This window comes from Elephantulus edwardii, unplaced genomic scaffold (assembly GCF_000299155.1).
Source record: "Elephantulus edwardii isolate Elephantulus edwardi_28Jun2011 unplaced genomic scaffold, EleEdw1.0 scaffold00020, whole genome shotgun sequence".
NCBI classification, from domain to species: domain Eukaryota; kingdom Metazoa; phylum Chordata; class Mammalia; order Macroscelidea; family Macroscelididae; genus Elephantulus; species Elephantulus edwardii.
The window spans coordinates 3,333,906-3,346,313 of NW_006399770.1; the positions used below are offsets into that span (position 1 = coordinate 3,333,906).

The window sequence follows — 12,408 nt, forward strand, 5'->3', positions numbered from 1 at the left end:
AAGCGGACTGGCTATCTACAATTCCACAAGGAGACTGGCCGGTCTTAACAATCTACAAGGGGATTGGCTAGTCATACCAATAAATTGAACAGCTTTAGCCAGAGACACATCTTCTGGCACCACTGAACAAGAAGCAAGGGAATGTAGGAAGCCCTTCTTACTCCAGCTACAGCTAGGCAACAACATCTATGGCAGCAACTTCTATGGCCAAACTGGAGACCTGAGAAGATGGAACCATGTGGAAGAGGGAGAACCAATATTGGCAGGATTGAGAACTTTGTTAGACAACTGGGGTGGGAAGCCAATACTGGACTGACAACTTGGGAACCCTGGCCTCAAGCCATGAAGATTGAGGCTGAGATGTCTGTGAGCACATTTTGAGAGATATTTTTACTATATTCTGTTATTAATCTGAATTATATAACCTTTTAACTTCCCCAATATGGTTATGTGTGGTCTGTGAGCTATTATATCAGATTCTGAATACAGGAGCATGGGGGATATGTATAACTCCATAGAAATTGGTTTTGTGTTATTGACACTGTTGACAAGAATGGTTCCTGTTTGTGAAGCTGGTAAGAAAACAAACAGGTTCATCCTGGAGAGGGTTAAACCAGGCTGCTCCAAGGATTCTGAGCATTTGTCTGACATACATTGGACATGTTGTAAGGAGGGACCTGTCCTTGAAGAGGGATATCATGCTTGAGAGGGTGGAGGGACAGTGTAGGAGAAGACCCTCAACAAGGTGGACTGATTCAGTGACTGGGATAATTGGGATGGGGATGTCAGAGACAGTGAGACTGGCACAGGACAGAGTAGGGCTGTTGTACATAGGGTTGCTATGAGTTGCAGGCAACTCCACAGCACATAACAACAACAACAACATGTATCTATCTAGAAGACCTCACGGCAAGTCAAATGTCAGTCAAAGGACAAATATTGCATAGGACTTCTATTATAAAGAGATAAGGAAAGAGAAAAACAGAATCATTGCTTAAAGTTACCAAGAGTGGGATAGGAATGAGAGGGTAATAAAAATTAATAAACAGAAAATAAAAATTAATAAACCGAAAATAGATGTATATTAAGATGAGTTTAAAGAAAATCAATATACAGAGGCTTTGATCAGCATAGTATCAGTGAGGGAAAAAAGGCACAAGAGAAGTAAAGGAAAATAAATGAAAATCAGAATTACAGGGAGGAAATGGGAAAAGCATTTATACACTGTGGGTATTAAAATTAATACTGGGGAACAAAATGTGTATGAATGGTAATTTGCTTTGTAAGCCTTCACTTGGTCACAACAAAAAAAAAAACCGCTAAAAATAAAGTGTTTATGGAATATATTATCAATGTGATGATGTAATTTTTTTAGTTCACCAAAACTGCACATTTCTTTTTGGCAGAGGTTTGACAAAATGTACAGTTAAATTTTTAAATTTGCTTTAAATTAGCAATTATTGTTACTTCTCCCTTATTCAATAAAAGTAGTTCAAATAGGAAAAAAAAATAGATCTTTGTTTCAACTGAAACTCAAACTCATGGTGGTGGAGTGAGAGGTGCCTTCTAGCTACCTTCCAGCTGGTGGTTTGGGGCTGTAACTGCACAGAGGAGACTGCCTATCTTTTACCCATGCAGCTGCTAGTGGATTTGAACCACCACAGAGGGTAGCCTTTGGGTTAGTGTTAGCATAACTTCCTACAGACTATGCCACCAGAGCTCCCCTGAGAGGGGATCAATTTCTAGGTTTTTACATGAATAATTAATTGTAGCAGCTTATTCATTGAAATACTCATCCTTTCTCCATTGCTATTGTCCTGTATCAAGTGTCCACATAGTTAAGTCTGTTTATGGCTCTCTTTTCTGTTTGTGACCTACTGTGTCTATTCCTGTGCTAAATATGCATTATCAGGTTTTTTTTATTTTAACTTTTTACTATGATTTGAATGAAAGCTTACAAAGCAAATGAGTAGTTTCCCCATTATAACCATTTATACATTTTGTTCTATATAAACACTGATTACAACTCCTACATTGTAACTGCCTTCTTTCTACCTCCTCTGTCATTCTCATTTCCATTCATTCATCTATTCTATTCCTTCCTATTTTCTGAGCTATAGCCCTGAACAAATGCCGTCCTTGTGATTTTGTATAGTTGTTTGTTCAAAGGAGTGAGTTATCTCCTTGGTATGTCAATTTCAGGCTTGACAGATGATGAAGAATCATCGTTGTGGGATTTCTAGCAATGCCTATCAGCCTAGTAAGATTGGTAATTTTGATGATATTTTGTTTGTTCCATACTTTATTCCTTTCTATCTAGGACTTTCTATGGTCATCCCTTTTCCGATCCAGTCAGTGTTGGTGTCATCTGTTGGTACCATCAGACTGGACCATCTAGTTCTTTTATCTGGTCTTAGGTTAATGAAGGTTGAGGTTTGTGTCAGTCTGTTAGTGATATGAACTATTTTCATGTATCAAGCCTCAGTTTAATAGCTGAACCACTCAAAAGCTTTTAAAATCCCAGTTGTTTATTATGATATAGCTGTCACCTAAGGTCCCAGAACCAGCAACACAACCAACAATGTAAAGTCAAAAGCAAATGGAGCAAAGAGTACAATAGGAGGATTAGTGGAAATTACAGGGAGAAGTGGGGAAAGTATGAATACAGTGTGGGTATTGTAATTAATTTGCTGTGTAAATTTTGATCCAAATCAGAAGAGGGAAAAAACAAAGTAGGATACAGAACACTGTCTTTGTGTGTTCTTTGCACTTTTAAATGCTCAAGTTCGAAAGTTTAGAGAAGAGTTTTGTAATCCCACTTATAAATAAATGCAAAATTTTATATGGCTCTTTTCTAAAAGTCAAGGTTTTATAAAGTTATTTTTAAAATTTTATTCACTTTAAAATGAAAAATTAACTGTCACACTGAAAAGAACCAAAAAACCTTACCTTTCTCTCAGTAATATCATAGACTTTATTGGTTTTGGTAGAAATCTTGTATTTCTGTTTTGGAACCTATGAAAAGAAAGTTATGAAAGAATTAAAATAATAAGCATGAACTTCATGTTAAGTCTATCACTAATCCATATCAATAATTCATGACCTGAAATTTCATTGCTCATTTTTTTCTACAACATATTTTACTAATAGAGAAATAAAAGCTTATATTAAAAGAAAATTAGTTCACTTACAATTCCTAGCTTCTTCTGACACAAGGGATAACCACAGAGTTTGCTAATAGAACGTTCATCCACGACATCGTTGTAGTGAGCTGATGTGATGAACTTCCCCTATAATGAAACAATCTCTCAGATTAATGGAAATCAAACCATATCCACTGCAAACCAAATCCACTGCTACTGAGTTGATTCTGACTTATAGCAACCCTAAAGAAAAGAACTCTTGGCGTTTCTAAGACTCCAGTCTTTACAGAAGCAGACTGCTATATATCTGTCTCCTGCCTAGTAGCTGGTGGATATGAACTGCTAACCTTTAGGTTAGTATCTGAGCTTCTAACCACTGTACTACTAAGGCTCTTCTCATATATTAATGGAAAAATTAATTTATTAGTTCTCTATATTATACTTCTCTCACCTAAAAACAGGGAAAACACTAGTACCCACCCTATTAAGTTTGAAGCCAAAAGAAGAGGAGTAAATAAAGGAAAAACACTTTAAGAGAAGTGTACAGTATTTAATGAGGATTTATTAAATGGTGGATCTTATCAGAAATCATGAGGATGGTGCAAGATAGGGCAAGGTTCAGATCTATCATTCATATGGCTGCTATGAGTTGTAGGTGACTCAATACCACCTAACAACAACATTATTTAAATATACACGCACACACACACCTACACCTACATCCCCATTATTTCCAAGTCGTATAGCTTATGAAATAATTCTGAAGCAAAATAGAGAATTAGTATGATAATGGCTGCTATATTAAAACCAAATGATTAAGAATTATATTGGCACAACAATGAATGAACAGAAATCCAAAATCTATGTAAATGTTCATTAAAATTATTAAAATAAAATCTAAAAAAAAATTATATTGACAACAGAAGTTCAGCAGCTTTTTAAATTACCTTTTTTCTTTTTCTTACAAGTTATGAAAATATAAGACATTTATTTTCAAATGTTAATATTTTAAATGCTAACATCAAGAAATAAAAAATGTAATGTAGATTATAGCTCTCTGCATCTGTTAAGTAATAAATAATCCATGTTTCAGTTTTTAAAAAAAATTTATCAAAGTTTAGGGGAGCTCTGGTGGCCTAGTGGTAAGGAGCTGCAACTACAATCGCAGAGGCGCACGGTTCGAATCCACCAGATGCTCTGCCGGGGAAGGAGGGTCAGTCTTCTCCTGTACCAGTCAGATCTGATTTGACGGTACATTCACACAAAAATAATAAAAATTTTAAAAAAATTATCAAAGTTAATAGAATTGCACTAAGAGGGAGTTCTGATGGCTTAGTGGCAAGAAGCTGCACTGAAATCCCGAAGGAACGTGGCTCTGCAGGAGAAGGATGGGCAGTCTCCTCCCATGCGATTAACTGCCTCTGAAAACCCATCAGAAGGTCAGCTGTGGGTTGGTTCCCACTCAATGGTATACAACAATAATAACAATAACTAACAACCATAAAGAATACAGGGGGGAAAAAAATCCCAAAAGGTATTTTCATTCCTAATGGAAGGTAATGAAAATCAAGGACTATCTGTAGACTGCTTAAAAGAATTATGATAAAATGGTTACAAATATCTAATTTTTCATTAGTACATCTCTGGAGACTAAGGTGCGCCTGATACAGGCCATAGTTTTTGCAATCACTTGTTATGCATCAGAGAGTTGGACAATGACTAGGGAGGATAGGAGAATTGACGCCTTTGAGCTGTGGTGCTGGAGAAGAGTGTTGAATGTATCATGGACTTCCAAGAAAACAAACAGATTCATCCTAGAGAGGGTTAAAGCAGGCTGCTCCTTGGAGGCAAGGATTCTGGGGCTTCGCCTGACATACTTTGGACATATTGTAAGGAGAGGCAGGTCTTTAGAGAGGGATATCATGCTGGGTAGAGTAGAGGAACAGCACAGGAGGGGAAGACCCTCTATGAGGTGGATTGATTCAGTGACTGGGGTAATCGGGATGGATGTCTCAGAGGCAATGAGATTGGCACGGGATAGAGCACGGTTTAGGGCTGTTGTACATAGGGTCGCTATGATTTGCAAACGACTCGACGGCACATAACAACAACAACAATAACAACATTTTAGGTCATTATACAACAGTTGAACATTTTCAAACGTAGTTGCCGCAATTACTAGGAACTGATTAAAAAATATCAAAAATGCAAAGAAGTTCTAAATCATACAGATGTAAGGATCTTATAGAACAAAAATAATAATTTGCCAACATGACTCGATGGCACTTAACAACAACAACAACAACAATACATACACAGTCCAGTAGGAATTCTTCCGTAATATTCTCTTCTAAAAGCTGTTCAACAATTCGCAGGGCTTTTCTCTCAAATTCAATCTTCTTTCTCACTGCTGCTTCTAGTTTTGCTCTCCTGAAAGTTTCAAGGAAAAAGTTATTTTACCAGGGGGTGGGGGAGTGGGTGTTGTTAAGTATAGGGGCGCACAACTTGAGGGGTGAGGGATGAATGCGTGAAAGAAACAGGAAAGATCCAGTGTGAAAAACAATGTATATGAACTTTGTAAATAAACCAGTATAAAATTAAAAAATAAAAAGTTACTTTACTTAGAAGCTTTATCATGACTAATTACTCATTTTTAAAAATATAAAATTGATGTAACTCTCTATTTTGCCACTTGAGTATATGTTTTCATTAATGCTATTACTGATTCAGAAAATTCAAACAGGAAACAATCTACTTGTTTCACTGCATGCAAAGATGCCTGCCATGGTAACAGTATTATTTCCCGGACTCAGAACTGAAGCAATCACTAACAGCAGATGCAGAAAAATGTGAAGTGAAATATATTTTCTGGTTAGATTTATACTTTACAATTCCTGTTTATATCTTATAAGGGAGAGTTTTTTCTCTGATAAGGAGCCTGAAATCAGTGTAGCTCAAAAAGATAAGACTTCAGTTACCTCATAAAAAATTATTATTTTTTTGTTAATTCCAAAAAGTTGACAGGTTACTTAGTTTGATAGGGCAGAGTCATGGTTACAAAAAAAAAAAAAAAGTTTTACTACTCATGCTGTAAAGCCTTTATTAAATAACTGTATTACTATGAATACACTGTTTGGAAAAAGAAAATTTTTCCCTTATCCTGACACAAGTGGGACTCGGTCACCATTGCTGGTCCAGTATTAATGGTTCACATCATGAAGTAGAAAAAAAACAAAGTTTATCTGACCATAATGAAGCTATAATTTATTTACAATTAATTATAATTTTTTCCTATAATGTATTTTAATGTGATGTAATAAATCAGTTGAAAATGCCATTGCCTTAGGGCATACTCTATCTCCCAAATACAACTATTATTTTGGTAGAATTTTGCGTTCTTTGCAGCATTACCTACAAAATCATGTAAGCCAAGCCCCTCTAAGTAAATATGTGTGTGTACATAAGACACACATACATATATGTATACATATTTCTATAAGTATACGAGCTCTGGTGGACTAGTGGCAAGAAGCTGCGCTGCAATCCCTAAGGCACATAGTTCAAATCCACCAGCTGATCTTTGGGAGAAGGACTGGCAATCTCCTCCTTTGAGATAACCACATCTGAAAACCCTCTGAAGGGTCAGCTATGGGTTGGTTCTGACTTGATGGTACACAACAACAATACCAACAACATAAGTATATGTGCATTATGTAGATGACACAACCTTGCTTGCTGAAAGTGAAGAGGACTTGAAACATTTTCTACAGAAGATCAAAGACTATGCAGCCTTCAATGTAGATTACATCTCAACATCAAGAAAACAAAAATCCTCACCAATTAGCCGATAAGCAACATCATGATGGATGGAGAAAAGATTGAAGTTGTCAATAATTTCACTTTACTTGGATCCACAATCAACACCCATACAAACAGTATTCAAGAAAGCAAAAGACATGTGGCATTGGGAAAATCTTCTGTCAAGAATCTCTCCAAAGTGCTAAAGAGCAATAACGTCAGTTTAAAGACTAGTATGTGTCTGATCCAAGTCATGGTCTTTCCAATTACTTCCTACGTATCTGAAAGTTGGATAATTAATAAGGATGACAGAACAACTGCTGACTTTAAGTGGTGGTGTTGGAAAAGAGAACTGAGTATCTCATGAATTTTCAAAAGAACAAATAAATCTGCTTCAGACACAGTGCACCCAGATTTCTCCCTAGAGACAAGACCAATGAAAACTCATCTCATACTTTTGAGATGTTATCAGGAAGTGCGACCAGTCCCTGGAAAAAGAAATCATGCTGGAAAGGTGAAGGGTCAGTGAATGAGAAGACCCTCAATAAGAAGTGACTATAGCAATGGGCTTGAGTATATCAGAGATGGTGAGGATGGCACAAGATATGGCAATGTTTAGATCTGTTGCTTATAAGACTGAGTAAGTCATGGTCAGCTAAATGGCACCCAACAACAACAACACACATATACACAAACACAAACACAAACACACACATATATAAACTCCTAAACCCCAAATCTACTGTTGTCCAGTTAATTTTAAACCCTCCGTTAGGTTTCTCGGGTCATTAAGGTCTTTATAGGAGGAGACTGCTTTATATTCTGCTATGGTGCAGCTGGTGAATTTGAACTGCCTTTTGGCTAAAAGTCATTAAGTACTACATCAGCAGGACTCCTCTGTAGATGTTGTTGTTGTGTACTGTCAAGTCAGAACTAACCCACTGATGACCCTTTGGTGGGTTTTCAGAGGCAGATAATCGCATGGGAGATTACCCATCCACTCACTGGAGCAGCTGGTGGATCTGAATGCATGCCTTTGGGATTGCAGTGCAACTTCTTGCCACTAGGCCACCAAAGCTCTCTTTTTAAATTTTTTTTTAATATATATATTTAGAGAACACTTTATTAGTTTCTGTAATCAAACTCAGGTAGATAAGACCTTACCTATTTAAAAGTGTGTAGCGGTTGTTAGGTGCTGTGGAGTCAAGTATGACAGATAGCAACCACATGAACAAAAGATATGAACCCTGTTCTATCCAGCATCATCCTCACACTTCCTGATTCACAAAAGCCCATTCCAGCAGTCACCATATTAATCCATCTGGTTGAGGGTTTTCCTCTCCTTCGCCAACCCTTCAAACTTCCCAGCATCATGTCCTTCTCCAAGGAATAGCACCTCCTAGCAACATGTCCAAAGTAAGTGAAGCAAAACCTCATCTTTCTCACTGCCAAAGAGCACACCAGCTGCATCTTCTCCAAGACATATCAGTTCATTCTCTTGGTTGTCCAAGGGATGTTCAGTGCTCATCTCCAACACTATAGCTCAAAGACATCAATTCTTTTTCTGTCATCCTTATTCATTGTCCAGGTCTTGGATGGATAGCTTGTAACTGAAAAGACTATGGCCTGAATCAGATGCACCTTAGACCTCAAACTGACATCACTATTTGATAATTTAGAAAGGTCCCTAACTGCAGATTTTCCCCATTGCAATACGTCTCCTTAGTTTCTGACTTTTCTACCAAGGATGTTAACTGTGGATCCAAGCAAGACGAAACTGTTAACAGTTTCAAGCCCCTCTCCATCCATCATGACACTGCCCGTTGGTCCAGTGTTAAGAATCTTCGTTTTCTTGATACTGAGACATAAACCATACTAAAGGCTGTTTCCCTTGATCTTCTACAACAACGAAACAAAGAGGACAGCTATAGTAGTGGACAAGATAATATCCATACAAGGAAGATCTGTTAATATGACCATTATTCAAATATATTCTCCTACATCTAGAGTCAAAGAGGAAGAAATTGAGAAGTTTTATGAAACTCTGCAGTCTGAAATTGACTGAACATGTAATCAGGATGTGTAAATGATAACTGGTGACTGGAATGCAAAAGTAGGAAATAATGAAGAAGGAACGGTACTTGGAAAATATGGGATTGGTAGTAGAAAAGAGTCTGGAAAGAAAATTATGAATTCTGTATTTATAATGATTTATTCATTGCAAATACTTTTTCTAAAAGACAGAAAAGACAACTTTTCACATGTCTTTCACCTGACAGGCTACATAGGAATCCGACTGACTTGTGGAAGAAATTGCTGGAGAAGATTAGTATCAGCAGTCAAAACTAGGCCAGGGGCAGACTGTGGGTCAGATGATCAATTACTCATGTGCAAATTCAAACTGAGGTCAAAGAAAATTAAAATAAGCCCACGGGAACCAAGATATGATCTTGAATCAATTTCATCTGAGTTTAATGATCATCTTAAGAATAGTTTCAAGGCACTGAAAATCAATGATAGAAGACTAGATGAGTTATGGAATGATATCAAGGATATCATCCATGAAGAAAGCGAAAGGTCATTACAAAAACAGAGGAGAAACAATACAGTGTTTTACCCCTGTACAAATATGGTTGTCATTGTTATGTCTGTCGAGTCACCTGTGACTCAAAGCAACCGTATGTACAGCAGTGCTAAACCCTGCTCTATCGCTTGCTAATCTCATTGTCTTCAACACTCCTACCCCCATTACCCAGTGACTGAATCAATCCATCTCATTGAGAGTCTTCCTCTCCTGTGCCATCCCTCCACCTTCCCAAGGATGATATTCCCTCTCTAAGGACTGATCCCGTCTTGTAATATGTCCAAAGAATGTCAAATGAAGCTTCCAAATCCTTGCCTCCATACAGCAGTCTGGCTTCACCCTCTCCAGGATGAACCTGTTTGTTCTCCTAGCAGTCCAGGGTATATTCAGAACTCTTTTCCAGCACCACAGCTCAAAGGCATCAACTCTCCTTCTATCATCCCTAGTCAATGTTCAGCTCTTTGAAGCATAGCAAGTAACTGCAAAGACCATGGCCTGTATCAGGTGCACCTTAGTTTCCACACTGACATGGTTGCTCTTCAGTAGTTTGGAGAGGTCTTTGACAGCAGACTTTCCCAATGCAATTAGTATTTTAATTTCTTAGCTGCTGGTACTAAGAGTGCTGCTTGTGAAGCCAAGCAAACTGAAGCTGTCAACAGTCTCTTCACCATTCATCATGATGCTGCCAATTGGCCCAGTGGTGACAATCTTTGTTTTCTTGATGTTGAGTCTCAATCCATATTGATGGCTGCATCCCTTGATCTTCTGCAGCATACACTTGAGGTCTTCCTCAGTTTCAGCAAAATAAAAATCCTCACAACTAGACTCAAAATAAGCAACATCGAGCCACAGATAGGAAAGGGAGTACAGAGGAAGCTCCCACTCAGTTGCTGTAAGTGTGGCTCTGAAGGACACCTGGCCAAGGTGGCCCACATCAGGTCCTCGTGGCAGACAGGACTAACAGGCCCCAGCTCCCAGCTGGAAACAAAGGAGGACACTTCAACGATTTAGACCCTCCCAGAAGAGCTGTGGGTAAGCTTTAACATTACTGGTAAGTATATTCATTTTCTCCTGGACACAGAGCCTACTAATTGGTCCTAAAAGCCTTCTGAGGTCCCAACTCTTCTCACTATTTCTTAGTTGTTGGGATGGACAGAAAACCTCATAAGCAGTTCCTTACTTTACCTCTACCTCGCATTTGAACTTCCGAGTTGCAAAACAACCCAGTGGTAGATGGAATTTGCTCCAGGACTTAAGAACCATATATGACATAGCTGAGCCTCTACATCTTGTGGTTCCTGACCTCTACACTATAGTAAACAAAGTGCTAGTCTATAAGCCTTTTATTGTAAGAACCACCTTCCCTCTGTAACTTGACCTGTGCCACTATTAGAACCTCTGCTTAGAATATTATTGCTTTTTAATTTTTGACTCATGTACTTTTAACTTGTTAAATTTGTGTTTTCTAGGCTGCAACACTTCCAACACTTACGGCTAAGCACAATTGTTAACAGTGAATCTAAATTCCAAAATCAATCTCCATAACTGTCTATGTGTTTCCTACTGCCAAAGGGGCCCATTAGAGTAGTGAGAGAAGATCTTCACCCTGAAACCCACAGCGCCTCTTTTCAGCAGGAAGTAGCTAAGAGAATACGCCATCCCTTTTTCCTTATGAATCAGGGTGAAGTCTCTCTCAGGGAGGAGAGATAGGGAATGGCAAAGGACACACTGACAAAGGAGATTAATCAGAACTGGCTTTGACAAGCACTGTGGCAATTGGACAATTAAAACAGACATTCGGGGGAGGGAAGAAGAACGAACTGGGGAGGAGGGTAGAGAAAACAGTGCAACAGTGAATGAATGAAAACCCAAAATCTCTGTAAATGTTCACTAAAACTAATAAAATTAATAATAATTAAAAAATTTGAGTTGCAATACTTATGTATACTATTATTAGAATATGAAAATTCCAGGAAGTATCAAAAGAAGATGGAAGGAATACACTGAGTTACTGTACCATAAAAAAACAAAAACAAAACAAAAAAAAGAATGAGGAAATTCAATATGCTCTGAATGAATTGTCAAAAAACAAGGTCCCAGCAATTAATGGAATTTTAACTGAAATATTTCAACCAAACAGATGAAGCCCTGGACATGCTCACCAGGCTATTCCAAGAAATTTGAAGGACAACTACCTGGCCAACTGACTGGATACTGACTGGATGAGATTAATATTTATTCCCATTCCAAGAAAAGGTTATCCAACAGAGTATGGAAATTATAGAATGGTATCACTAACATCAAAGACAAGCAAAATTCTGCTGAAGATAATCCAAAAGTATATCAAAAGAGAATTACCAGAAATACAAACTGGGTTTAGAAGAGGTCATGACTCTAGGGACATGAGTGCCAATATAAGATGGATCTTAGTCAAAATGATCATATATTCTTAGTCAATATAGTAATATTTTCTTTATACATGCCACTATTATAAAATAGGAGTGACATGGGGGTTGGGGAAAAACTAAGAAAAGAGGGCATAAATAATGTACATGGCATTGGAACAGATGAGGGAGAGAACTGTATAGGAGGCAAGGATTTTGAGATTTCATCTCACATACTTTGGGCATATCTCAAGGAGGAGCCAGTCTTTGGAGAAGGATATCATTTGTGGAAGGGTCAAGGGACAGCTCAGGAGAGGAAGACTCAAATGAGATGGATTATTGACACAACAGATAGAGTAATGACGTAGGTGTGTCAGAGGCAGTGAGATTGGCTCAGAATAGAGAATGGCTCAGAGCTATTGTGCTTTGGATCACTTTAACTCATAGTCAACTCAATGTACATAACAACAAGATCATAATAATTATAAAAAATAATAAT

General features: G+C 37.8%; 1 protein-coding gene across 1 annotated transcript in view; it reads right to left on the reverse strand.

Annotated features, from left to right (window-relative positions):
* Positions 1–12,408, reverse strand: part of LOC102863849 (putative RNA polymerase II subunit B1 CTD phosphatase RPAP2-like) — a 96,425-nt gene that overhangs the window by 74,483 nt on the left and 9,534 nt on the right. Inside the window, exons 3-5 of the mRNA XM_006882485.1 lie at positions 5,459–5,573; positions 3,192–3,290; positions 2,950–3,015 (exon numbers count right to left, since the gene is read on the reverse strand). Coding sequence (XP_006882547.1) covers positions 2,950–3,015; positions 3,192–3,290; positions 5,459–5,573 — 280 coding nt within the window. The remainder of the gene's footprint in view (positions 1–2,949; positions 3,016–3,191; positions 3,291–5,458; positions 5,574–12,408) is intronic.